This window comes from Meles meles, chromosome 1 (assembly GCF_922984935.1).
Source record: "Meles meles chromosome 1, mMelMel3.1 paternal haplotype, whole genome shotgun sequence".
Lineage (NCBI taxonomy): Eukaryota > Metazoa > Chordata > Mammalia > Carnivora > Mustelidae > Meles > Meles meles.
This window is the reverse complement of record NC_060066.1, coordinates 211,756,097-211,782,811: the sequence shown is the minus strand read 5'-3', so window position 1 is coordinate 211,782,811 and position 26,715 is coordinate 211,756,097. Positions and strand designations below refer to the sequence as shown.

Sequence of the window (26,715 nt, the reverse complement as noted above, 5' to 3'; positions counted from 1 at the left end):
TTGGTGGGGGCAAAATCAAATTTTTAAAAACTGACCAGCCCGGATGTTATCCATCAGTGTATTCTTCGTGACCTTCTGCAGGGACAAAAATTTTAATCTGCAGAAATCAGAAACGACACGTGGCTGTCAGAGGTCATGCAGCTTCGTGCAGCACGTTCTGTACCTTGTTCTCAATCGTGGAAGCATCTCTTTTTCAGTCTTTCTGGTATTGGTTTTATCTCACTTTTCTGATCTCTTTGCTTTAGCACACATTTTATGGAGTGCACGTGCCGCCGGACTCGGTATGAAACTGGTGCTTGCTGTAGGCAGACCTGTAATATCTTGTATAACTTTCGTATGTTGACAAGTAGCTCAGTTGTTGGTGTATGTAGGGATCGGACCATGATGCTCGCGCTGCTGGAGCAGGGAGGACGCTCAGCAGTGACGCTGCTGCCCCCCAAGGGGGCTGTACCCACTTTTACACTTCGTAGTGCAAGTTTATTAACTTTTTGTATTCATAACTACAGGAATTGATAATAAAAATGTGTATTATAGGCTTTGGTGTTTACACAAATATTACCCAAAAGGCTGCATTTTCTTGGGTAGGAGGTCAGGATTTATGAAAAACAGAATGCTGTGTGAACAGAGTTGTTTTGCAATTAAGTAAAACTTCATTATAATACTCAAGGTCAATTTAATCTAAATTGAAATTTTGTTTCAGCTGAATTTATAATTGTATGAGTTTAGTTGTTTTTAATGGTTATTAAGACTTCAATCAGGTATCTTTTTCAAGTAAAAACAAATAAACTGTGTACATGTAGAACCTGACATTTTTTTGCGCTGTGTCAATAAACCTTTGCCCTGAGTATGTATTTTTTATCATCATGAAACGTTTACTAAGATGCACTGCAGGGTGCTCAGAGGAGCGCTGGTTTTCTCAGCAGCACCGTGTGCCGTCAGGCGTCTGAGCTCCTGCGGCGCTGGCGAGTCCCCTCCCGCCCGGAGCCCTCGGCAGCCCTGTGACACCGCCCGCCGGGTCCTCAGCGTCTGCGCACCTTGTCAAGGCTGTCGTAACGCCTGACTCCGAATTCAGCGTCAGACGTGTTGTCTGATTCCCTAGAGCACACGTGTGCTTCACGAAGTGTGTGTGACACTTTGTGGCCGCAACAGAATCTCAGAGTTAAAACACGGACACGGGTCGAGATCCCGAAGCCCAGACTAGATGTTAAAGGCTTCAGGTCCGTGGCACCTTCCCGCAGCAGAACAGGAATCCCGGGGAGAAGAAACGGCCGAGCGCTCACCCCGGGCACGGGGCTCTAACAGGAGCTGCTCCGGGCGGTTTTCGTGAATTTTCATGTTCGCAGCCACCTGAGAAAGAGAGAGGCGTCGCTGGAACCCTCATTTCGCAGGCCAGCCGGCGGGGTGGAGGGAGCCCTCCCCTGGTGGAGGTCTCGCCCTGCGCAGGGGTGCGAACGTTCGAATCCCACCCGGAGCCCCATCCGCAGGGGTCATCGCCCCTACCCCTGAAACACAGCCCAGGGTTCCCAGTTTCCCTGCCCTGGAATTCCTCCCAGGCTCTTTCTGGTACCATAAATATGAAACAGTTTTGTGGTGCCGGCGTTGTGCGTCGGGGAACGAGCATAGCTTCGTTTCTACAGCGCGAGATTCCAGTGTTCCCACAGCCACTGAATGTCCACCTGGTCCCTGAGGTGACGCATCCGTCCTTTGAGCTTGAGACATCTTTCCCCGTAGATTTGTCCTTGAGGTCTTAAATCCAGGAAGTGGAAGCTTTACTTTTTTTTTTTTTTTTTTAAAGATTTCATTTATTTCAGAGAGAGCGGGCACACACAAACACACACTTGTGCCGGGCGGGGGGGGGGGGGGGGGTTGGGGCAGGGGCAGAGGGAGAAGGAGACCCCCCCACTGAGCAGCGAGCCCTGGGGGACCTAGAGCTTGGTCCAGGGATCCTGGGATCATGAACTGAGCTGAAGGCAGCGGCTTAACTGAGGCGCCGCACTGACTTTTTTTAAGTAATAACATAAGTTGTTATTTTTAAGGTTGAGAGGACATGGAGGTAAGATAATGTTTAAACAGTTTGTAGTTAAGCTGTCTTAACTAAATTTTACATTTGCTTCTGTTCACTTACTAGCTTTGCTTTTTAAATTTTCAGAGAATTCAAGGATAAATTGATGGAAAGAAAAGTAGTAAATGTTCAGGACACATTTGTAAGTAAAATGACCATGATATTTGCAAAACATAGAGGATTTATTTTCCAAATAATAATGAACAGGGTTAGGTTTTTTTTCTATACTATTTTCAAATCAGGCATTTTTGTTTTTAACTTTCTAAGATGGTTGTTTTTGGGTTGACCAGTAGATGTTCATTTCACTTCAGACACAGTATTTCCAGAAGCATTCAGAAGGAGACCCACGCTTCTTATCTTGTTTCCTGTATCTGGCCAAAAGATGACTCAGGAAAATGTTAGGATCTTGTCCAGAGAAGGCTTGAAACTAAATCCACAAACAAACAAAAAAATAGGTTATCAGTGAATTAAGACCCCTACAAGAAAGAGGAACCATAGTTAAGACTTAGGGCCTCTGAAAAGTGTCTGCTCTGCCATGTGGTGTGGAATTGCACTAGGAACCTGGAGTGCGGTGGTTCTGGAAGGGCGTCCAGCCCGCTGCTGATGACCGTGAAGTTCCCCAAGCCCACACTGACCCATCTCTGTTGAAATACTCGGTCAGTAACATGTTCTGTCCCTTTATTATCATCTTTGTGAAACAGATCTTGTATTTCCCCTGAAATGAACTCCTGAAGCATGGGCCTGAGTTTTGTCACTACTGCAGAACGGCACAAGCAGATCTTACTAATTGCCTTCGTGATTTTAGAATCTTTAGCCATATTCCTTCTACTCAGAAGAATATAAACCGTGAATGATACTTTTACTTCGTCACCTGCAGACACCACACCGACCCCTGCTGGGTGGTTTTGCCCCGCTGGGACCTCAGGCGGTGTCTGCCGTCTCTGGGATGCAGCGTGTCCGGGATATTTTTACAAGGATGCTAGTGGGTACTACACCGAAAAAGCTGTCTCTGGCCAAAATGTTTGGGAAGTTCTTGATTAAAGTTAAATAAGTTTACCTCGGGATTTCCTGGAGGTTTCAGTGTGCTGATGTACACACAGAATCACCGAGGTGGGAGAGGCTAGAACAGTGGGCATTGTCGATTGGCTGCTGGGACTGGTGTACCCACAAACCCTTTGGGAAGCACTCAGAGTTTTGGGGGTGTTGGTGATGATGGTCAAGTGCAGACTTGCCTTTCAGCATCTGAGGCCCTCCGGGAATTGCATGCCATTTCTAACCATCTACTGTTATCATTCGCCAGTTCCCTATCCCACTCTTTCCCCCACACCCAGAGTATAGCCCATGCCCTGCCCTCTCTGGCCCATGCTCCACCTGCGTGTTTGAGCACAGCGCTCTTCCACTTAGACCCTACACCCAGCGGCTTGAACGCGCATACGAGTCACCCACAGTTCCTGCTGGGCGGAGATTTTGACTCCATGTGAGATTCTGCGTTTCTCACGAGCTTCCCAGCGACACCAGGGCCGCTGACCCCTGGGCCACGTGTGGGGACGATGAAAGAGCTCGCCCACAGGTGACAGACTGGAGAGTAGGGACCTTATCTATTGTTCATTCCCTTAAACTTGTTCCAGTAGTTTTTACCCAAAACAGGCTCTGGGCAAATGCTTGTGGTCACATTTAATACGAATAAAAATTTAGGAAAAGTAATGCTTTGAGACAACACCGATTGGCCAGTTACTTGAAGGGATGGTTTCCACCCAGGACACGACCCAGTTCGAGAATTCAGGATCCTCTAAAGTCAAGGTATAAAATGCTTCACCTAACCATCGTAAAGAGAGTCACTTACCTTTTTCATACTTCCTCTAGTGTTAGCAGGGTCGGTACCAAGACCTGGAAAACAGTATTTGGAAACCATTCATCATCAGGCCTGTGATTTCCGGTTTATGCTTGTTTTTCTTAGAATATTACTAAGTCATGTCTAATTTCTGATCTTCCTGTTTTCACGCCTCAGCGATGTTTCCTTGAAGGCCGTTGGGCAGGGCCCTTGTTCTTTCTTGCTGACGGGAGTCCACAAAGGGCACTGCATTCTCCCCAAGAAGTTAGCAGTTTAGTAGTTTATTGGAAACACTTTAAATGAATGAGCTTCTTTCTAGTAAAAGTTTCCATTTGGGGGTGCCAGGGTGGTTCAGTCAGTTAAGTGTCAGACTCTTGATTTGGGCTCAGGTCCTGATCTTGGGGTCAGGCTCTGCACTCAGTGTGAAGCCTGCTGAATATCATCCTTCTCCCTCTGCCCAACCCCCATCCCCTTCTCTAGGGAGAAAAAAAAGCCTTCATTTCATTTCCAGAATGTCCTGGGAGTTTGTGCGTAGAGTACAGTCAGAGAAAACAGTAAAAGTGGACAGTTTATTGGTGGCTGTGCATGACTGTGGGGAGCCGTTTACCTGACCTGTCTCATCGCCTTCACAACAGCCCTCTGAGGTGGTATTTGTCCAAATCCCACCTACTGATAAGAAACCGAGGTACCAGGTGATTAAGTAGTTTGCTTAAGATTTTAGCAAAAGGGAAAGCAGGATTTCAAGTTGCACTTACTGGAGACTGGGATAACATCCTCCTTCCCCTCCATATAAATCCGTACAGGAAAAAAATATATATATAAGCTGGGATAGCAAGGAGAGCACGATGCTTGCAAGGAGTTGGTGAGAAAGAGGAAACACAAGATTTTTGCAGAGCAGTCTTGACACCAGAAGGGGAGAGTGTTGGGCAATTTATTAGCCTGTTTTATAGGTCATCTTTCTCTTCCCAAACAGGTTTTTACCTCATCTAGTGGAGGAGAAGAGAGTAATTCAGTAGCAATAAAATCAGACCACCGATCCGTGCAAGAATGATTTTACCTGCCTTCCTGAGACCATCACCCCTCTCTGCCCGTGACATCTCCAGCAGCATTTGCAGGAGGGACACTCTTTCCAGTTTATCCAAGGCTGATCTCGCGTCTCCGTCAGGTGCTACATAGAGTAAGATAGAGGTTAGTAACACCGTTCACCCTTCAATTACCTGTTCCCTGTTGTGTTCAGGGGGACTCCGGGGCAGGGAGGGATACTAGGGAAGCCTCCAGTACCATGTTCGTGAAATGTCATCGGTATCTCAACAGAGAGGTGGGGAGGCTGCGGTCCGATTTGCAAGCCGGCAGCACAGAAAACCAAGAGGAGGGCATCTAAGTCTGACTCTACACCCTTGCCCAGCTGCTCAGCCGCCCCAAATAGGAGAGCAGAGGCTGAGCCGCAGGGCCCATTGAAAAATGTTTCCATTGGAAAAGTGGTTCTCTTTTGTTCCTATTTCTCTTCTGCTGCCCGTTACCTCTTACTTGTGGATGATCTGAGTGATAGCAAGAGAGGAAGAGGGAAGGGTTGGTTTTCTGGGAGTCAAGACTGTCCGTGTTCTTCTGATAACCAAAGAAGATGGCAGTACTCCTTGTCTCTCTGGCCCTCAAGACTCGAAGGCCGTCATTGTTCGAAAAGATTCAGCCTTTAAAATCCTCTTTAAAGACGTTGATAGTGACATATTTAATGTGAGATTTGGCCAGCTGAATATAAGATGTATGGCCGGTGTGCCTGGGACGCGCATGGGTCGTGTGTGCAAGGTATGGGATGTGGGAAGAAGGCGGAAGGTAGGCTGAGGGCACACTTGGCACCGGGATAGCTCTCTTGGCTGGCTGCCACCGCGCTGAGATCAGGGGCTCCCGGAGCTCCAGAACGCCAGCTCGCTTTCAGCTTACAGATGCGGTGCTACGACCTCAGCCGGAAGGCATTACAAAGTCATCCGAGCACATTCGCAATATTTCTGAAGAGTATTAATGAAAAACCTGTAAAATTTGGCCACCCGTCGTGAGGTTCATTTATGTAGGAACAACTAAATTAGAAAAACCGAGACAAGAACACGAAGGGAGCCTGTCACCTGTTTAGGGTTTGAGTAAGATGCCGCACTTGCCAGAGCTTTGAAGAAATCACAGTAGGCACATTGTTTAAAAGGACAGGGACAGCTGGTCTGGATTCCATCTCGTGCTTGCCGCTCACTGTTCTTTTTAAACAGCAGAGAGTCAATAAAGTTAATGCCTGTTTTTGGCCACTAACACAACGGGAGGTCAAGGGTGGCAGCCAAGGGCGGGGCGTGCGTGAGTGGCCAACGGTGCTTGGCCATCATCAAAAAGCCTCTTGGGAGAAACTTTAGAGACTAGAAGTGATAAACTCAATGGCATAAAAGAGTTGTTTCCTATAAAAAATAGTCTAAAGTACCTCAAATTAAAGACTAGATAAAATCCAGTTAAAATGTTTATGCATCAGTTGTTTTATTCCTTAAACTAAATGAAGAGGAAATAGCCAAATAAGTACCGACTGATTCTTTTTTTAATGCAACTTCTACTTAAACTGAATGAGATATAAATCATAAAGGACAAGATACTTGACCTGGAAACCAATGTCATCCCAAGCTCCAAACTGTCCCTTTTTTATTCCTTAATGAACATTTGTGTTTCATGTAGCACATATCAGATGATTACTTTTAACTGAAAATGGTATAAAATAGTTTTAATCTATAATTGGAACGACCAAATTCTACATCCAACCAGTTCATTTAAAATAGAAACCAAAAGGAATTGATGTTTTAAATGTCATACAATTGTTTAAACTGGAAGAAAAAAAAAGTTGACCAAAACAAAAGTTTGGGTTACAGAAATGACAAGAAATAAGCAAAGCTACCCTTTTTTTCTCTTCCATTTTAGAATGAAAAAAAAAAACCTCAAATGGGTTGTAAGGGTCCTCTAGGATTCTATCCGTAGCTAGGACTTAAAGACTCCTGCAGACAAGAATTCCCATCCTTATCTCTAACTTTGCATTTAAGACCCTTGAAGACTCTTCCAAGACTAACAGAAGGGAAACAAATTAATTTTACCTGAGAGCCGAAGGGTGTCTTCCCAGGAGTCAGGGACAGGCAGAGCGAGGAGAGGATGTAAACATCCTATGAAAAGCAAACACCAGGAGATCAGCTTATACATGCTGGGCAAGAGACAGGAGTCTCCCTTCTTGGCTTCTGTTGCTCAGAACTTCCAGCTTGCTCCTTATTCTGTGATCAGCGGTTATATATATGATCCTATGACTCATATCACCCCCTCCAAAAAATCAAATTTATTGGCCATGGAGGCTAAAAGGCAATCACTTTGCATTGATGTAATTTTTCAAGGTAACAATTCACAGACAATAAATTTGCTGTCAATGCCTAGTGTACAAAGTAGATATATAAAGACAGAATAGTAACATTTAAAAGGACTGACATTTAAAGGACTGACAGCAATAAATCATAAATCACAGAAGGGGTCACACATGAGTTGACGTGGCCAAGGCAAGGACATGGATTTAGGAGTCCTAGCAGGAGTGGCACAGGGCGTGACATGGAAGTGGTGGTTTCCCTTTTCTTAATCAAGAGCCATAGGTGAATTCTCCTATTGTATCGGGGACTGCCAGGCCCGAAGAATGACAGTGTGCAGATTAACACTTAAAACCAGTTCTTTACTTTAGTGAAGCTAAGTTAAAATGCACCGCAAACCTTCAGGCTCGGAGCCAGTCTTAAATTTCAGTATCGTTCATCAAGGAGGAAGGAAACACACGCCTGACAGCCTCACCGATGAATATTTCCTGTGACTGGCTGCTCTCCTTTGCAGTCTGCTGGCCTGGCCCCAGCCTGGACTGTCACATGGCCTCCCCGTGGGTGTCCTCGGGTCCACATTCCACCCCACCAGGGTCCACACAGCACAGTGGTGCTTCTGACCCACAAGTCGGATCATGTCAGGTTCTTGCTCAGAACCCCATATGGACCTGAAATAAAAGTTAAAACTGCGGAATTACTAGAAAAAAAAATCATGAGCTCCTTCCCAACCTTGAGGCAGGCAGACGTTTCTTAGCTGAGACGTCAACCACATAAGCAAGAAATGGATCAATTCGACTGTGCCAGAATTAGAAACATCTGCTCTCTAAGAGATACCGGTAAGAAAACGAAAAGATCAGCCGCTGCTAGGAGAAAAGTCACAACACATATCCCTGATGAAAGACTTCTCCATGGATATAAAATATATAAATATAATATATATATAAATATATATATTATATATATAAATAAATATATATATATAATATATATAATATATATATAAATATATATATTATATATATAAATATATATATTATTATATATAAATAAATATATATATAAATATATAAATAAAATATATATACATAGAAAGAACCATAACTCAGTAAGCCAAAAACCCCATGAAAGGAATGAACACATACTCCGAAAGAGAAGGTATGCAAGTCTCTAATAAGGACATGAAGAAATATTCCACATCATTCTCATCAGAGAAATGCAAATTAAAATCACAGTGAGGGGCTACCATACACTCACCCCAGTACAGCGGCTGCGATCAGGAAGACCGATGATCCCAAGCATTAGCGAAGGAGCAAGCCCGTGGGGGAACGCAAAACAGCACAACGTCCCTGGAAAAGAGTTTGTTAAGTTTCTCATAAAGTTAAATATCCCTTAAACTGTGCAAATCCCGAAATCCCTCTGCGAGGTCTCCACATACTTGAGGGAAACGAATACATCGATCCGAGAATCACTTGCACGGGAACATTCCAAGCAGCTTTATTCCCCACCCTGGAAAACCGCAAGCAACCCGAGGTCCACCCACAGACGAGTGGACAAATAGGATGGAGGATGGAATTCTACTCACCAGAACGGAGGCACGGCTGGTAAACACGACAGGGTGGGTCTCAAGGATTTTGTGCAGCGTGAAGTAAAGCCAGACCGAGGACAGTACCTGTGGCATGATTCCATTCAGATGACGTTCTAGAACTTGCGGCACACTTCTGCGGGAGGTGGAGGGTTGACTGTGCAAGGACTAGGGAGCTTTCTGGGGTAATGAAGATGTCCTCTATCAAGGCCGTGGTTACATGGACCAGAACTCATCAAACTCTACCCTTGACGTGGGTGCGTCTTCTTGTACATGACTGATCCCTGATGAAGCTGATTGTCTCTCAAATCCCCCTTGGCTCCTATTTTGTGTTTCAGTTCTTCCGGTGCTGCTCTCCGCTTATAGCTAAACTCGACTGCTTCCTGAACACATTCCTGCCTCAGGACCTTTGCAATGGCTGCTCGCCACCTGCAATGTTCTTTGCTTGATGTGCGCCTGCCTCTCTTCCTCCCCTCCTTTGAGTGTTTGCTAGAATGTTACATCATCCGTGAGGTCTTCCCTGACCCTGCTACTTAAAAATTGCAACAAACCTATCCCGGGCATTACTCCTATTCGTGCCCCTCTCAGTTGATCCCACCACACTAAGCCCTCCGGCATGGTTACATGTTTCAGGCTGCTATTGAACTAGAGGCACTTAGTAAATATCTGCTGAGTCAGCGAGTGGGGCACCAACCCCATGTCGGGCCGTGTTTTGGGGAGAGAGCGGAGAACAAAGTAAGTTTCTACTCTCGTGAACTTTCCCGCCAGAGGCAACAGATAGCAAAATGAGTATTTGCTATGATAATTTTTTATTGCTATGGGGAATAAAGCAGAGTGAAGAGACGGTGCAGCGAGGCTGGCGGTCAGACAGGCGGGCAAGAGGCCTCTTGGGGAAGAGGATGGGGAAGGGGAAGGGGGACGGGTGAGCACAGATCCAGGTGGATCCAGGTGGAGTCGGGGAGCCATACAAGTGCAGGATCTCCCAGAGGACATGGAGGAATGGCCTGGAAGCGGGTGGAGCACTGGCAGGAGAGTCCCAGCCCCGGTGGGGGGGGAGGGGCGTGCTGCTCATGGGCAAGATTGGTCCAGCCCAGACCCCTGGATGGGCAGCAGGGTGTTGTCAGTGTCGGGACAGGGACAGGGACAATGTCAGGGCAACTGCGCACACAGTTCTGGTGGGCCAGAGGGTGGTCATCAGATTCCTCCACCCATTCAGCAGACATCTCAGCAGCCACAACACACCTACACTGCCGGGTGGGCGACACAGCCGTGGACTAAGACGAGAGAAAGAAGCTCTCAACCTACTAGGCTGGTGCCAGCAGAAACCACTCTTGCCCCCCTCCCTCCCTTACTCTGGCTCCACACTTCCTTGCCTTGATAACTATCTGCCCATTTTAGCTCACTTCTTGTTTTCTCTTTGCAGAACTGGCTTTCTTTTCTTTTCCATGTGTATTTGACCAGACATATACCCCACTGCCCCAAATTTGCCTTTCTTCAGTTGAAGGAGATCAGCTCCGACACAGGGTCTTTAAATCCAATCTGCAAATTCCTAGGAGAGAGGGTTCAACGGGCCCAGTTCAGCAGAGTTTTTGCTGAGCATCCCCATGGAGGGTGCCTCGGGCAGCTCAGACACAAGAGAGGACTGTGGCCCCACCAGACATCCCAAACTGAATACAGTATGGCAGGAGAGAAAATACACTGACACCTGGTAAGCCTGTTTCCAGAAATTTACCCCAAGGAAATAACACAACAGCAGCAAACCATGACCTGAAGGCAGCAGCGGCAGCCTTAGTTGTGGAGGCCAAGACGTTAAATCAAAGGCTGCAGACTGAACTGCATACAGGAGTCAGACGTGATCATGTAAGTGAGAGAAGCCAGCTTGGTGAAGGCAATAGGGAGTGCTGGGGAGTGTGGCAAAGTAGAGAGCTTATGCTCTCTCTAAAGGTGGGCTTCTGCTGCTAGTTGCCAAATCTCGATATTAGAAATCTGCATTTTAAGGGCTATCCCTTTCTCTTGGCAACAAATTCAAATTAAAAAACAAGAATGACAGGGGCGCCTGCATGGCTCAGTTGGTTAAGGGTCCGACTCTTGATTTCAGCACAGGTCATGATCTCAGGGTCATGAGATGGAGCCCTGCATCGGGCTCTGTGCTCAGCGGGGAGTTTGCTTGGGATTCTCTCTCTCCTCTGCCCCTTCCCTTCCTTGTGCACAGTCTCCAAATTAATTAAATTTTAAAAGAATGAAAAAATATTGTAAGCCCACTATGTCTTCAAATAGTACACACCAACAAGCCACAACTCACCCTTCAGGCACCTGGTTCTGCCCTAAATACCTAAAATAAGTGTGTAAGTTTGAAGATCATGGAGCTTAGAAACTCAGAAAACAGGGCTGGCTGGGTGGCTCAGTCCATTGGGCACCCAACTCTTGGTTTCAGCTCAGGTCGTGATCTCAGGGTCCTGGGATCGAGTCCCACATAGGGCTTCATGCTCAGCATGGAGTCTGCTTGAGATTGTCTCTCCCTGTCTCTCTTCCCCTCTCTGCTTCATATTCTCTCTGTGTGTGTCTCTCTCTCATATAAGTCTTTAAAAGAAAAAAGAAACTTGGAAAACAGAATAACGTTAAGGAATTAGAATACAAGGAGACTGACACTATGTGGGAAAAGAAAGGACAGTGGACAGGAACTGGCATGTAATCTCACAGAAGTGAAAATAGCTGTGGGAGGGAGAAGGTGGTCTCTTCCGGGTGCTCTTTCATTGTACACATTGCGTCGCTACTTGCTACGTCTGTCAGTTACACGCGTCTGTATAAAGCATTCAGGAAGCAAAGTCCTGCCGTGGGGTCGGGAAGCAGGCAGGCTGGGGCTCTGGGGTGCTGGTGCCCCTTGAGGACATTTCTGGGAGAGGCGCCTCTTCTCTATGGAAGGGGCTCCCTGCCAAGCTTTGTCATCCTCCGGTGACTCAGGGGTGCTTCTGACAGTTATTAGTGATGATTTTACAGGATGGCCTCATTAAGTTACTACTAAAGGCTTAAGCTCAAAAGAAAATTAGCTTCTTTCCTTCAGCAGACCATCAATGACAATGTCACCTTGTCCCAGAAACGTACTGATCCATCACTCAGTCCTAATGGTCCTTGCGTTAAGCAACGCAGCTCTGTGGTTACAGCAGAACAAGTACGAACAACGACGACCACCTTTCGTGGTGAGGGGGTCCCTTTCATTAGTTGCAAATTACCTTTTTTTCCCCAAGGATTTTCATTTCTTTACCTGAGAGAGAGAGAGAGAGCGCGCACAAGCAGGAGGGAGGGCAGAGGGAGGGGCAGACTCCCCACTGAGCAGGGGACCCCCCCACGGCCGACAATGTAGGGCTCCAGTGGGGAACTCTATCCCAGGACCCTGGGATCATGGCTTGAGCCAAAGGCAGACGCATAATGGGCTGACCCATGTGGGTACCCCACAAATTACCTTTTTAAACCAGAGGGGTGTTTTTTGTGTCTTTGAAGAAGCAAACAGTGAGTACGACACATTTGGGGTGACTCGTGCCCGTGGAGCACTGGTGGCCACTGGATAAACACCAGAGTCGGAAATCTCTGTTTGGTCTGTTTTGAAACCGATCTGAGTTCACCGAACCTGCTGCTGTCTCTCTCCGTGAGTCCCGTGGGCCTAACTTTTGCGGATAGTCCTCAGTTGTGAGGAGAAGTTGACAGGAGTGAGTCTGCCTAGTGTTTCAAGCCTGTCCGGTGCTTCCTTAGTGAGCGCTGTCAAAGTTCAGGACAGTCGATCAGGAACGCGCTTGTGCCCTTCAGACACTACAGCGCCTATGCCGTTTTTGAAGCCGACCTGGGTCCCTGACACCCGCACAGCTCCCATCCAGATGACGTTTCAGACATCATAGGGTCCGCTCTTACTTCTATTACTGTAAAATCATAGGTTGCAGGCTCTCGGGTTCATTTACATGAATCATATTCATGAAAAACTTAACCCAATCTATATTGGATATAGGCTTAGTTTGTATTAATGTATATCTCGGGTAACCGTTGCGTGTAAATGGCTCCTGAGTGCCTCCCTTGTCAATCGCACTGGGGCAATAACCCTCGGGAATCAGTCGCTCCCACCCCCCAGGAGAATCGGGGCTTCGTGGGAGAGGTGAGCAGGGACCGAGTGAGAACACAGCCTGAACCGAAGCCCTGAGGATGTGCTCGGTGTGTTTGCAAAAGGCTGGACGCAGCTTGCCAAGACCGGAGAGGTAGTCATCTAGATGATTAGATCACATCGCCAAGTTAAGGAATTTGGATTTTTGTCCTTTAAGAGCAAAGAGGAGAGACAAGGAAGGGTTTGAAACAAGGGGGTTGTGTCATTCAGTATCTAGGGCATCAGAAGGTGAGAGGCGCTGCGAAAAACTGAGTAGGCTCAGGAGGGTGGTGGTGGGGCACGGGGCCATTTTAGGAAATCAGTGTAGAAGGAAAGGAAGAGAGTGCCTTGTGGCTATCTGGGGTGGGGGGGGGGGCATTCCAGGCAAAGGGAATAGCAATTGTCAAGGCCCTGGGGTAGGATTGGTTTGTGCCTTTTTGAGCTTCGAGCAACACCCAGGAGGTCAGCACAGGTCCAGCAGTATTAATCAAGGGGGAGAACAGTGCGGGCTGCAGGCAAAAGATGGTAGCAGAACAGATTTTGGTTCTTTTTGGTTACTTTAAGGACTTCCGGTTTTAAAGTGAGTAGGACAGTGCCCATTTGGAGCAAATACATGGCAGAATGTGAATGATATTTTAAAAGACTCAGTCTGGCCACTGCATAGGGAGGTCGGCAAGGGGGCAAGGTGGAAGTGGAGAGACCGCCCTCTGGAGGCTCGAAGGGCGGTGGTGAGAATGGCCAGAGTCTACAGCTATTTTGAAGGACGAACCACTAGGATTTGCTGGTGAATTGGGGGCCACACAAAGACAAGCATGGAGGATGACCCCAGCGTCCTTGGCCTGAGAACCTGGAAGGGCGGCGTCACCCGTAACAAAATGTGGAAAGCCATGGGTAGCGCAGGCTTGCAGGGGATTGTCAAGAGGGTTTAGACATATTGGTTTGGGGTGCCTGTTAGCGCCCCCCCCCCCCCCGCCCAGGCAGAGGTCGAGAAGGAACTGGATGCACACAGAGTCCAGGAGGAAGACCTGGGCGGTAGATAGAACCTGGAGTCAGCAGGTGGCGTGTAAAGGCATGCAGCCACACGCGTCACCAAGGACGGGAGGATGGACAGGGGAGCAGAGTGGGGCAGGTGAGAGCCCAAGAGACTGACCAAGTGTTTGGCAAGAACAGTTTTGATGGCATCGAGGGTTGAGAGGCCGATTAGAATGGGCTCAAGAAATAAAGGGGGAAAGCCTAGCAGGTTGGGCACTTCCTCTGTTGGTGGAATAATAGCGATGACGTCAGTGCGGGTGTTCAGGTTCTGTGCGTTGTGGGCAGCACATGCCCAGGTCTCGGGGGGAGGGCAGAGCTACGGCGACCTCCCTGCTTTCCAGATGATGGAAGGGAGGCTGCACGCGGTCCAGAAGCCTGCCAAGTTCCTGTGGCGTGTGAGCGCTGGGCCTGCGCTAGGACCCCATGTCACCGTACTTGACATCCTTCACAGGACCTGACACTGTTGGAAGGGGGGAGCTCTGTGACCGAACATTTTCGGGGTGGCCCTGGGTGCTCAGGGGTCCTTACGCTGCAGGGGTGCCTGAGCGGAGCCACTTTGTGGAACTGGGCGAGCATGGCCCTGCCCACCCTTCCCCAGAAGAGGGGTGACCACATGAGAAAACAGCAACGTGTCTAGTGATACCCGCCCTACTCGATGGGCCTAGATTTTTATAAACTCTAAAAAATAAGCCCTTCCATTTGCCTTGTAAATGTCACATTTCCACGGGATCTCGTGGGCAGCCGCAGATGGGCTGGGTCTTCACTCTCAGGCATCGTTTTTCTAGCAGAGATGTCCATCCCCATCCCTGTGACCTAGAAGGCCACTTTCCAAAGGAGGGTGAACTGCCAACGCAGTGACACTCTGGGTCTGGACTTCATGCGCCAGGGGATGGGTCACGAGTGACGGCGACAGGAAGGGTATTGGGCAAACACCCACTCTCTGTATTGATTGGATCCATCCAATTACATGGGAGCCCTGTGTAGGCATTGTTCAAGGGAATGACTCAAATGTCACCTGAATGATGCCCGAACGGATTCAGCCAGCATTTTTCATATTTCCGATGTCACAGGAGACTTTTCATTGCAGAGAATCTTAATTGTGACTGAGGGCTGGGTGTGGGGTGAAGCAGGTCTACGGGGAGAGTGGGCGCTGAGCCGAGCTGGGCCAGCGGGGTGACTTTATCATGATTACTGTTTCTGTGTCCCTTCCTTAACTTGTACGTAATGGAAGGTAGCCTGTATCCTTGATGCTTCTATTCCAACTCAGATCTTAACATCAAAACTAAATTCTTCACAGGGCACCGGAGTCCCCAACTCACAGAACTATTTGATGTTTCAGCTGAGAAAACCCTCTTGTCCCCTGAAACAGTAACCCAGCTTTCATTTCTGAAGTCCTCCTATATTTCTTGCAGACCTGCTCTAAGATCCGAATTTAGTTCACCTGAACCCTCCAGTGTAAAGATGGAGAGAATCACTCCAGTTCATAAAATATAGAATATCAAACTATTGTGTCTATGAAAATCATTTCATTTTTATTACTTGATTTTTTGCAATGTCTTCTAGATAAAAACGAAACAAAACAAACACCAAGAACACAGTGAAAGCCAAAGAAAGTTGGGGGTTTTTTGACTCATTTTAATAAAACCTTAGATCATTGGGAAGCATGCGGTATCTCAGTAAGGAGGTATTGAAAGGACCTAACTGATCTGGGGTAGGGGATTTGGGGGGCTAGGGGCTCCAAGAAGTAGGGCTGTGCTCTGGATTGGTGGCTGTCAGGAAGCAGAGGTGATCCTGGGCTTGGATATCTCGACCGCTCTTACCCAGAAAGTAGAACAAACCATGTGAGGCTCAAGCTTTGATGGAAGAGAAGCAGCCGTCTCTCATGTTGGCCAGGAGGGAGGGTGCTGGATCATTCCTGTGGTTCGAACGAGCTCTTGTTTTTGCCTGAGCAGACCTGCTTGCCTGCGCTGTTGTTTTGTCTTGGTCCAGCACAGACACAAGGTGACCCTGTCTGATGGTGCTCGTGAAATCAGTGCTCAGCAGGACCAGCTGTGAGGGCCAGAGGCTGCTTTCCTCTTGCCATCCGTCCACGTGCTTATTACTCAAACACGTAATGCTGTATGCTTCCTCCTGGCCGGACACGCAGTGATTTACAAGCACAAATCCATCTCATCAAAAGCTGTCTTAGGGTCCTCCCTCACCTCCTGTGCCCCCTCACCTGCCCTGGCTTTTCTCCACAGCCTCTGACATGCTGTGGCTTTAATCCGGTGTCTGTGCGCTCCACAAGGGACAAGCCTTCTGCTGTATTCTCATTGTCTGCAACATAGCAGTGCTCAAAAAATATTTGTTGATGCCGACCTTTAAAGAATGTGTCGTCTGTGTGATACATGACATGCCTGGCCAAATCACAGCTGGTCTTTTCTAGTAGCATTTTCCAGTGTCCTGATCCCCAGGGACACTATTCTGAAGTGGTCTCATCCACCCGTCCGCGCTCCACCCATCCCGTCCCCATCCCTCCGTCTGCCCACCACCCACCATCCATCCCTCCGTCTGCCCACCCACCATCCATCCGTCCATCCACTTACAGCTTTTATTGGTTTGTACATAGTCTCATTCAGAAAGTGAACATACTTGGACAATTTCCAAAAGATAAGTTTTCTTTTATTTCTGCTTGTCTGTGGGTCTATAGGGCTGCTTTGTCAGGTGCTAGCACCTGGACTGGGCCCAGGGGTCTGGGAGACAAATATTGTCGGCCGAGCACGAGGTCCCCCGGCCCTGGAAGTGCAGGAGAAACCCCGGCATAGTGTCACCTGGGGTGTGGGGAGTGGGGTGGGAACGGGGAGGCGAGGAGGACTTGGGCACAGGGGCACCGCCTCCCGCACCTGCATCCAGAGCGGAGGCGGGGCCTGGGCTTGGCTTGGGGGCGTGGCGACCCGTGTAGGTGGGCCCTGCAGGGAGTGATGGGGCGGAGCTGCGGCTGGGCTGGGTCGGGCAAAGGGTGACGTGTCTGGAGTGGTGTGGTGTGGAGTGGCGTGGCGAGGGGGCGTGGCACATGCGAAGGGGGCGTGGCCAACTGGTGAGGGACGGGGCCTTGGTGGGCGGGGTGGGGTGGAACTTGGCGGCGGGTGGTCCAGACTGGGCTAGGCCTCCTAGGACAGCGCGGGTGGGGCCAGGTGATTGGACCGTGAAGTCCGCAGGGATGTGGCGGGGAGGCGCGGGGAGGGGCTTATGGTGCCGAGCGCCCCCCGGAGGTGGGAGGGGTGTGGAGCCCCCGGCTGAGGGCTGAGGGGGCCCCTGGCAGATGGCTGTTGGTACTTGGATTGTTGTGCTTGAAACACGCCCCTTTCTTGCTCATCCCTAAAATCAAGCGATCTGGTCTCGCGGGCCCATCGGGAGTCACCTACACCGCACCTGTTCCGAGTTATAAGGCATCCCAGGTGTCCAGGTTAAGTCTCCGCGGAGACCTGCACGCTACCCTTGCTCCCGCACGAAGACGCCGGGAAGGTCTGACAAAGTCCTTCCTGCCCTGGCCGAGTCTGGGGGACCTCAGAGGCTTTCAGGCCTCTCTGGCCCCTTCCTGCCATCCGCACTGCTTGCTCCAAAGCCACCTCGGCCCAGGCTGCAGGAACAGAGGACAGTTTGCCCCAAGCAACGCGAATGATGAGTGTTTATCTACTCACACAGAGAAACAATTTTACCATTTCTAGATAGCCCTATTCAGCTCAGACAGGGATGCCTAAGATAGTACTCGAGCTAGTGTTAATTTTAAATAAATATAAAAGACATTATTTTTAATGTTAATCCACAGGACGCAAGTCCATGCTAGATCAGTCGAGGTAGGTCGGATTTCAGTCTGTGAGCTTTCTGTCCTGTCACTAACTAGAATATTCCAAACAAAAGGGATTGGTTCTAACAGGGTTTCCCTATGTCACGTTTTAAACAATTCCACACTTAAATCATAGATAAACTTTTTAAAAGAAATTAAATTGATATTATTTAGAAAGCTAATTCTGAGGTCCATTTCTAGATTTATAATAGAAGTTAAGCATCGTCATAATTGCACTCTATGGTTCTTATAACTGAAAGTAAATGAAAATGTATGAATTTCACAGTCAGAATTACAGGGCAGATATATTTTTGCCTTAGTAAGGGAATTTTTATACTTGATATTCAGTTGTATGTTTGCACACCATTAAAACTTTTGAGTCATCACCTGGGAATAAAAGTCATTTTGAGAAATTGCTCAAGAAAATGGTATGGTTTTGCTTTTTGGTAAAGGGCCCTGTTATCCTGTACTGTAAAAATACACGATACTTACAGAACATTCCCATTTACAAAATGCTGAAAAAATATTTGTTCTTAATGGTCTGTACCATTTGATGTCTTCACACACAACTGGCCCTAGCCGCAAGCCAATTCATGGCCGTCCCTGCTGGGAAGACTTAGATACACAGTACTTCCCAGAACAAATGCACACCGATCTAATCTACAGCTTCCAAAACCAATGACGACCTAACAGCGGTGTGGCAAAACGAAAACACAGTGTGGTGTGATTGCATCGCCTGCTGAAGATGGAGTTGTCTAATGTACAGAAGCCGTTGCTGCACTTGATCTGCGTTTTACTCTGTACTGTGATTTCAAGCACAGGGAAGGAAGGAAGCGCTATCAGTAGCTCTCTTGGAATAAGGAAAACAAGGAGAAGGATCCAAAGATGGGAGCATCCTGCGAAATTGGTTATGCATGTAATATAAGGAACCATGATGTTGCCTTATTGAGCTCTTCAGTATTTTTCTTCTGAACGAAATACCCTCTGACTTAAAAAAAAAAAAAAATCCAGGTGTCTAGGTGGCTCAGTGGGTTAAGCCTCTGCCTTCGGCTCAGGTCATGATCTCGGGGTCCTGGGATCGAGTCCCGCATCTGGCTCTCTGCTCAGCAAGGAGCCTGTTTCCTTCTCTCTCTCTCTGCCTGCCTCTCTGCCTACTTGTGATCTCTCTCTCTGTCAAATAAATAAATTCTTTTTTAAAAAATCCATCAACAGGTGTCAGTCATCGTATTATTTTTATAACATGATGCAGCACATTTATTTTCCCTCTTTATTCTGTCAGACTAAAACAACAACAAAAATTGGTTTCCTCTAGTGTCCTCGATTTAGAACCCTGCTTTGCAATCCCACTGTGTTTTGAACTGGACTGGTAGCTCTGGTTCGACTCAGATGAGGAGTGTGGATTTCACTCTTTGTTTTTCATTTTTAATTTAACTTATCATGCAGTAAAATGTACACTTTTTGCCAGACAGCTCTGTGAGTTTTGACAAGTTAATAATCAGGAACCCACCACAATCAAGACTCAGAATAGTTCCGTTCAGCCCCTAAGTTTCCCTCAAGCTGACCCTTTGTGGTCTGTATCTTCCTCCTACCCACATCCCTGACAACGCGTCCTTCATCCCTCAAGAGTTGTCTTAAAAAAATAATAATAAATAAAAAATAAAGTTTTATCTTTGCAGGAATATCATATAAATGGAATTATCAGATAGTACATAACATTTTGAGATGTGCTTCTTTCATTTAACATAACGCATTTGAAATTCAACTGAATCAACACTTCAGTTCTTTTTATTACTTTATATTCCATTTAATGGTGTGCTGTGATTTATCCATTCACTGTTTGAAGGGCAGTCTCTGGCAATTATGAGTAATGATGCTATACACACCAGCATACAGATTCTCAATCAATCTAAAAATTTTTTCACTTGGGAGTAGCAATGTGGATTTTGGTGCTATTAGAATGGTCTTGTCTGTGTAATTCCTATTTCTAATCGCTCACTGCTAGTATATAAAAATACCCTTGATTTTTGGATACAACTTCATATGCTGTGACCTGGTTAAATTTACTTGTTAGGTCTAGGAACTATCTTGTAGATTCCTTTTAAGCACTGTTTTAGTTGGATTCCACAAACTTTGATATTTTAAATTTTTTTCATTCAGTTCAAAATATTCTGATTTCCTTGTGACTTCTATGACTCATAGGTTATTTAGAAATGTGCTTTTTAATTTCAAAGTGTTTCAGGGTTTCCCACATATCTTACTGTAATTGATTATTGGTTTAATTTCATTATGACAAGAAAATGTACTTTGCAGAATTTTATGATCTCAAGTTTGTTAACGTTTGTTTTATGACTCAAAATACGGCCCAGTTTGATGAATGCCCCATGTGCATTTGAAAAGAATGTGTATCCTATTGTTTTGGATGGAATGTTGGTCTTTTAAAAAAGACTTTATTTCTTTATTTGAGAGAGAGAGCACACATGAGCAAGGGGAGGGGCAGAGGGAGAAGCAGATTTCCCACCAAGCAGGGAATCTGATTGGGGGCTCTATTCCTACACTCTGGGATCATGACCTGAGCCAAAGGCAGACATTAACCGACTGAGCCACCCAGGCGCCCGGGGGGAATGTTTTCTAAATCTCAATTAGATCCAGTTGATTTATAATGTTCACATCTTGTATATTTTGCTGATTTTCTGCACAAGAAATTATTGATTATTGAGAGGAGACTGTTGAAATCTCCAAGAATAATTATGAGCTTTCTTTTTCATTCTATCATGATTTGGTCCACAGATTTTAAAGCTCTTTCGTTGTGCATGCACATTTAGAAATGGTGTGTCTTCTTGGTGAATTGGTACTTTTACTATTATTAATGTTCTTTTTGATCCCTTTTTCATCATTCCTTTTTCTGAAATCTACTTTCTCTATATTAATATAGCTGTTCCAATTTCTTTTGACTAATATTTTCATAGTAAACCTTTTTTTCCTTCTGCTTTTAACCTAAGTCATTATATTTCTTTATTTTTTGTGTCAGAGCTTTTTTTTCCCATTTTCTCTTATTTTTTCAGTGTTCCAAGATTCATTGCTTATGCACCACACTCAGCACTCCATGCAATATGTGTCCTCTTCAATACCTACCACCAGTCTTGCCCATCCTCCGTCTCCCTTCCCCTCGAAAACTCTGTTTGTTTCTCAGAGTCCACAGTCTCTCATGCTTTGTCTCCCCCATCGATTCACTCCACTTCATTCTTCCTTTCCTTCTCCTAATGTCCTCCATGTTATTCCTTATGTTCCACAAGTAATACCATATGGTAATTGAGTTTCTCTGCTTGACTTATTTCACTCAGCATAATCTCCTCAGTCCTGTCCATCTTGATACGAAAGTTGGGTATTCATCCTTTCTGATGGAGGCATAATACTCCATTGTGTATATGGACCACATCTTCCTTATCCATTCGTCTGTTGAAGGGCATCTTGGCTCTTTCCATAGTCTGGTGATTGTGGCCATGGCTGCTGTGAACATTGGGGGTACAGCTGTCCCTTCTTTTCACTGCATCTGTATCTTTGGGGTAAATACCCGGTAGTGGAATTGCAGGGTCATAGGGAAGCTCTATTTTTAAATTTTTGAGGAATCTCCACACTGTTTTCCAAAGTGCCTGCACCAACTTGCATTCCCACCAACAGTGTAAAATGATTCCCCTTTCTCCACATCCTCTCCAACACATGTTATTTACTGTCCTGTTAATTTTGGCCATTCTGACTGGTGTAAGGTGGTATCTCAGTGTGGTTTTGATTTGCATTTCCCTGATGGCTAATGATGATGAACATTTTTTCATGTATCTGTTAGCCATCTGTATGTCTTCTTTGGAGAAGTGTCTGTTCATATCTTCTGCCCATTTTTTAACATGATTATCTGTTTTTTGGGTGTTGAGTTTGAGGAGTTCTTTATAGGTCTTGGATATCAGCCCTTTGTCTGTGGTGTCATTTGTGAATATCTTCTCCCATTCCATGGATTGCCTCTTTGTTTTATTGACTGTTTCCTTTGCTGTGCAGAAGCATTATATGTCTTTAAATAAAGCATATATTTGGGTCTTGTGTTTTCAATCATATCTGACAGTCTCTCTTTTAGTTGATGTAAAATAGACCATTTATATTTAGTGCTTACTGATATGGTTGGATTTAGGCCTCCCATTTTATATATATATATATATATAAATTTATATATATATATATAAATTTATATATATTTTTAATATATCATTATGTATTTTTATATTTATATATTTTATATTTATTTTATTTTTGTATTTATATATTTTATATATTTTCATAGATAAAATATATTTTTATATTATATATTATTTTATATTATGTATTTTTATATCATATATTATATATTTATATAATTTTTATATATTTATATATAAAACATATATTTTTATAAATATATATTTTATATATTTATATATTATATATTTATATGTTTTATATTTATATATTTTATATTTATTTATATATATCATATATTTATTTATAATTTATATTATATTATATATAATTTATTTATATATGAGAAAAAATTATATATACACATATATATACATATGTATGTGTATATATACATATACATAGAAAAAAATTTATATATGAGAAAAAAATTTATATATATATTTTATATATATTTATTTTATATAATTATATAAAATAATTATGTATATATAATTTTTTCTCATATATATATAAAATTTTTTTTCTATGTATATATAAAATTTTTTTCTCACAAAGGAAAAATTTTGTTCCTCTGTTCCCTCTTTTGTACATCCTTTTGGATTATTTGAATGTTTTTGGTAATTCTTTTTAATTTATCTATTTTTTTGTCCATTTCTCTTCATATTATTTTATAGTGGTTGCTCTAGGGATTATGGTATACATACCTAACTTTTCATGGTCTATTTAGATTAATATTTTAACAATTCAAATATATAAAATATACAAACTTTATAAGCATCTAAGTCCTTTTACCCTCTCTCTCTTAAAGTTTTTATTTATTTATTTATTTATTTATTTATTTATTTAGAGTGTGGGTTGGGGGAAGGAGTAGAGGGATGGGAGAGGGAGAGACTCTCCAGCAAATTCTACACTGAGTGCAAAGCCTGAAACAGGGGTCAGTCTCACAACCATGAGATCATGACCTGAGTTGAAACCAAGAGTTGGATGCTTAACAGACTGAGCCACCAGGTACCCCCTTCCTCTCTCTTATATTATAGTTGTCTGTATGTATTACACCTCTATTCACTGAAAATTCTACCAGACAATGCTATAATTTTTTTCTTTCAGTGGTACACATATTTTAGAGAAACTAAGAAAATAGTCTATTGTATTTAGTCAGATATATACCACTTCTGTTGTTCTTCCTTCATTCCTAAAGGAATTCTTACAGTACCAAGTTTCCCTGTGGCATCACTTCTCTTCAGCTGGCAGAACCTCCTTTAGTATTTGTTTTTGAGCAAGTGTCCTGACAACAAATTCTCTCAGTCTTCCTTCATCTGAGAATGTCTTTATTTTTCTGTCATTCCTAAAGAATATCTGCACTGAGTATAGAACGTTGTTCTGCTGTATTTTGTCTTCTGTAGGCTCTGATGAGGAATCCACGGTCATTCCAACTGTTCCCTGTACAGGTGTCACTTTTCTCTGACTGCTATCAAGATCTTTGCTCTATCTTTGGTTTTCACCAGTTTATTATGCTGTATCTCAGCCTGTGTTCCTTGAGTTTATCTCGTTTGATGGGTCACAGAGCTTCTCGGACCTGTAGATTTATATCTTTCACCAAATTTGTGATGTTTTTGGTCACTATTTCTTCAGATATTTTTTCATACCAGTCTCTGTCTCTTCCCTTCTTGGACCTCCAGTGACAAAAATATTAGATATTTTGATGTTATTCTAGAGGTCCCTGGGGCTCTGTTCAATTGTTTATAATTAATCTTTCAGTTTTTCAAATTAAATAATTTCCTTTGATTTATCTTTGAGTTTACTGACTCCTTCCTCTGTCATCTCCATTCTGTTTTCTTCCAGATATTGTATTTTTCAGTTCTAAAGTTTACATTTCTTTATATGGTTTTTGTTTTTCTGCTGAGACTATCTTTCCATTCATTTGAAGTGTATTTACCTTCACCCCATGGAGCACAGTTGTAATACCCACATTAAAGCCTCTATTAATTCCAATATTGGGGTCAACTCAGGATTGGTGTCTGTGGATTTTCTTTTCTCTTGAGTATTGGTTACTTACATACTCCTGGCTCTTCATATGCCAAAGAGTGTTTGACATTTTGACGATTTTATTGTGAGACTCCGTGTCCTGCTAAAATCCTCTGAAGAGCACTGACTTGTTGTTTAGCTGGCAGTTCCCTGGCTAGGTTACTACCACAAGTTCTATTTTGCCTTTTGTGAATGGTGGTTTCAATGCCACTTAAGTTTTTAAAATCTTTGCTGTGTTCCTTGGTGTCTGTTTCATGCATGTAGCACTTAGAGGGTAGTCTGGGGTGCAAGCAGCTGTTTATGTTTGTAGTTCAGTTCTCTAAGTCTTTCCTGGGTTGATCTGGGTCTCTCCTGCACATGCGCAGCCCTAAGTCAAGCTGAGGACTCGTGCCCATATAGACTCATGCCCAATAGAATTAAGAGATCCCTTTCACTGTCTCTCTCCTCTTTATAATTCCCTGATCAATCTTTGGCTCCCAGGGGCCCCTTTCTCAGTCCTGTAGCCAGAAATCAAGACTTTCTCTCTGAGTTATCACTATGTTCTCTGCTACCTTATAGATCTGAGATGGGGTTGCTCTCAGTTCTTTCTCCTTTTTCTCTGGAAAAAACAAACAAAACAAAACAAAAAACAGAGCTGCACAGTTGTTTTTTAAGATTTTATTTATTTATTTGACGGAGAGGTTGTGCGGGAGGGGGAGGGGGAGAAAGGAACACAAGCAGGGGGCATGGGAGAGGAAGCAACAGGCTTTCTGCTGAGTAGGGAGCCCAGTGCTATGCGGGGACCTGAGCTCAAGACAGACACTTAATAACTGAGATGCCAGGTGCCCCAGAACTGCACAGTTTTATGACCAGAGCTGCCCTCAGGTTAAAGGTAGCGAAGAAAAGAGGAAAAACAACAAGGAACTTACTACTTACTCTCCCGAATCTTCAGATTTAATTTCCCTCCCAGTCCACCTCCTTGTTTACCTGTCACAACTCTCAAATAATTGTTCTTTGTACTTTGACTTCTCCCCTTCAGGATGTTTCATTTGCTACGAGGGCTTAATAGTCACTGGAGTGGAGGCTTTATCTAAATAATAATCCTTTTGGACTGAAAATTTCTTTCTCCCTTTTTCTTCATGATGTCTCCATGTTACATTTTGTGCAAATCCTCAAATAATAACATTTGCATTCAGAACACAAATGAGTAAACTGCACACAAATTCACCTCTTTTGCCCAGTTTGTAGACCAGATTAAGCTTCTAAAGCGGGGCGCTCATGAAAACATGTTCCCTGCATGAGCAGTTTTTTAAATGCCTGGAGAATGCATCTGTGGTTCTTTTGACCTTTCAAGGTCAGTCTCATGTTTATTCTGCATCCTGTTTCCCCCACACACCTCACAACCCCTGTTTTGTTGGCCTGCATATATGAAGCAGCATAACTTTAGTAGTGTGCATCAAAATGCCTTTTAGAGAACAGCGTTTGCCTGCATTAGAATATAATTACATGACAACAGGAGAGCTCACTTCCAGTAAATACAACTCTTGAGTTTACAGGCTAGGGTTGGAGACCCATTCCTTTAGTTCTTCTCCCTGTAAGCAGGCTGATTGTGTTAATTGTTTGGGGAAGCCAAGGTTTTTACAGGGTAAAATAGACTCACTGGTTTGAAAATGTGAAATGTCAGGATGTAGCTGAAGGATTCAATGGTATCTTTCCTGGTCATTGAGCCTGTAAGTTTCCAAGCAGGAGTAGGTCTTACAGTTCAATCAAAGAATACCTCCCCCCCCCAGCTTTATCTGTGTCTGCATTTTTGTGCACAACATTTTATTGAAGATGTGTTCAATTTGTTATGAAAATGACTCAGTTGTGCTTTATTCTCTTTCATCCTCTTTTTAACCACTAATATATAATCATATATAATCTAAGAGACATTGCTTATATTTAAGTGTTATTTCTTTTTTTTAAAGATTTTATTCATTCATTTATTTGACAGACAGAGATTACAGGTAGGCAGAGAGGCAGGCAGAGAGAGAGGGAGAAGCAGGCTCCCCGCTGAGCAGAGAGCCCATTGCAGGACTGGATCCCAGGACCCTGGGATTATGACCTGAGCTGAAGGCAGGGGCTTAACCCACTGAGCCACCCAGGCGCCCCTTAAATGTTATTTCTTTCTAAGAATCCTAACTGTTGGAACTGGTTTTGTTTGGATTGAGAATATAGAATTATATATAGAGTTGGGGCGGAAGGGCAGATGGGTTCTGGGTTCTGATGACTTGTGAATGGGCAGGTGGTCCCACTCACCCACTGGGTACCACAGACAATCTCTCAGTCTCTCCATGACACAGTTTGCTCATTTGCCAAAGGGGAATTGCAGTCAGTCTTCTCATGGCAAGAATTAAAAGAGATGGTGTGAAACGTGCTTAGCATGTCGATGTCAGCCCTTACTGTTGTCCTCTAAGTGTGGAGGGCACACCATCGTCACCGTTTACTGACGGGCAGTGCTCCTGCTGTGCCAGATGCTGGCACCAACGCGAGAGGAGTAAGACACAGTCCGTGCAACACATCCCGACGGGGGAGACAGACACACAGACAGATCTTCACGACACAGGGTGGTGAACACAGTAAGAGAGACGTTCGCCAGGGAGTTCCAAGCAGCTGGGGTTCCTAGG

General features: G+C 44.7%; 1 protein-coding gene across 1 annotated transcript; it reads right to left on the bottom strand.

Annotated features, from left to right (window-relative positions):
* Positions 1-1,977: 1,977 nt before the first annotated feature.
* UTS2 (urotensin 2) lies at positions 1,978-8,160 on the bottom strand. The gene is made up of 5 exons (XM_045983415.1): positions 7,004-8,160; positions 4,891-5,061; positions 4,649-4,840; positions 3,906-3,949; positions 1,978-2,489 (listed from the first exon to the last, which is right to left on the bottom strand). The coding sequence occupies exons 1-5, from the start codon at positions 7,104-7,106 to the stop codon at positions 2,370-2,372; spliced, it is 630 nt and encodes a 209-aa protein (XP_045839371.1). The 5' UTR covers positions 7,107-8,160; the 3' UTR covers positions 1,978-2,369.
* Positions 8,161-26,715: the final 18,555 nt, after the last annotated feature.

What these genes read in the sequence shown, in the direction of transcription:
- UTS2 (XM_045983415.1), bottom strand. Translation starts at nt 7,106, where the DNA reads ATGTATAAGCTGATCTCCTGGTGTTTGCTTTTCATAGGATGTTTACAT. An exon ending in AGACACCCTTCGGCTCTCAG is followed by an intron (nt 5,062 to 7,003) that starts GTAAAATTAATT and finishes TACTCTATGTAG; the next exon opens with CACCTGACGGAGACGCGAGA. An exon ending in CTAGAGGAAGTATGAAAAAG is followed by an intron (nt 2,490 to 3,905) that starts GTAAGTGACTCT and finishes TTGTGGATTTAG; the next exon opens with TTTCAAGCCTTCTCTGGACA.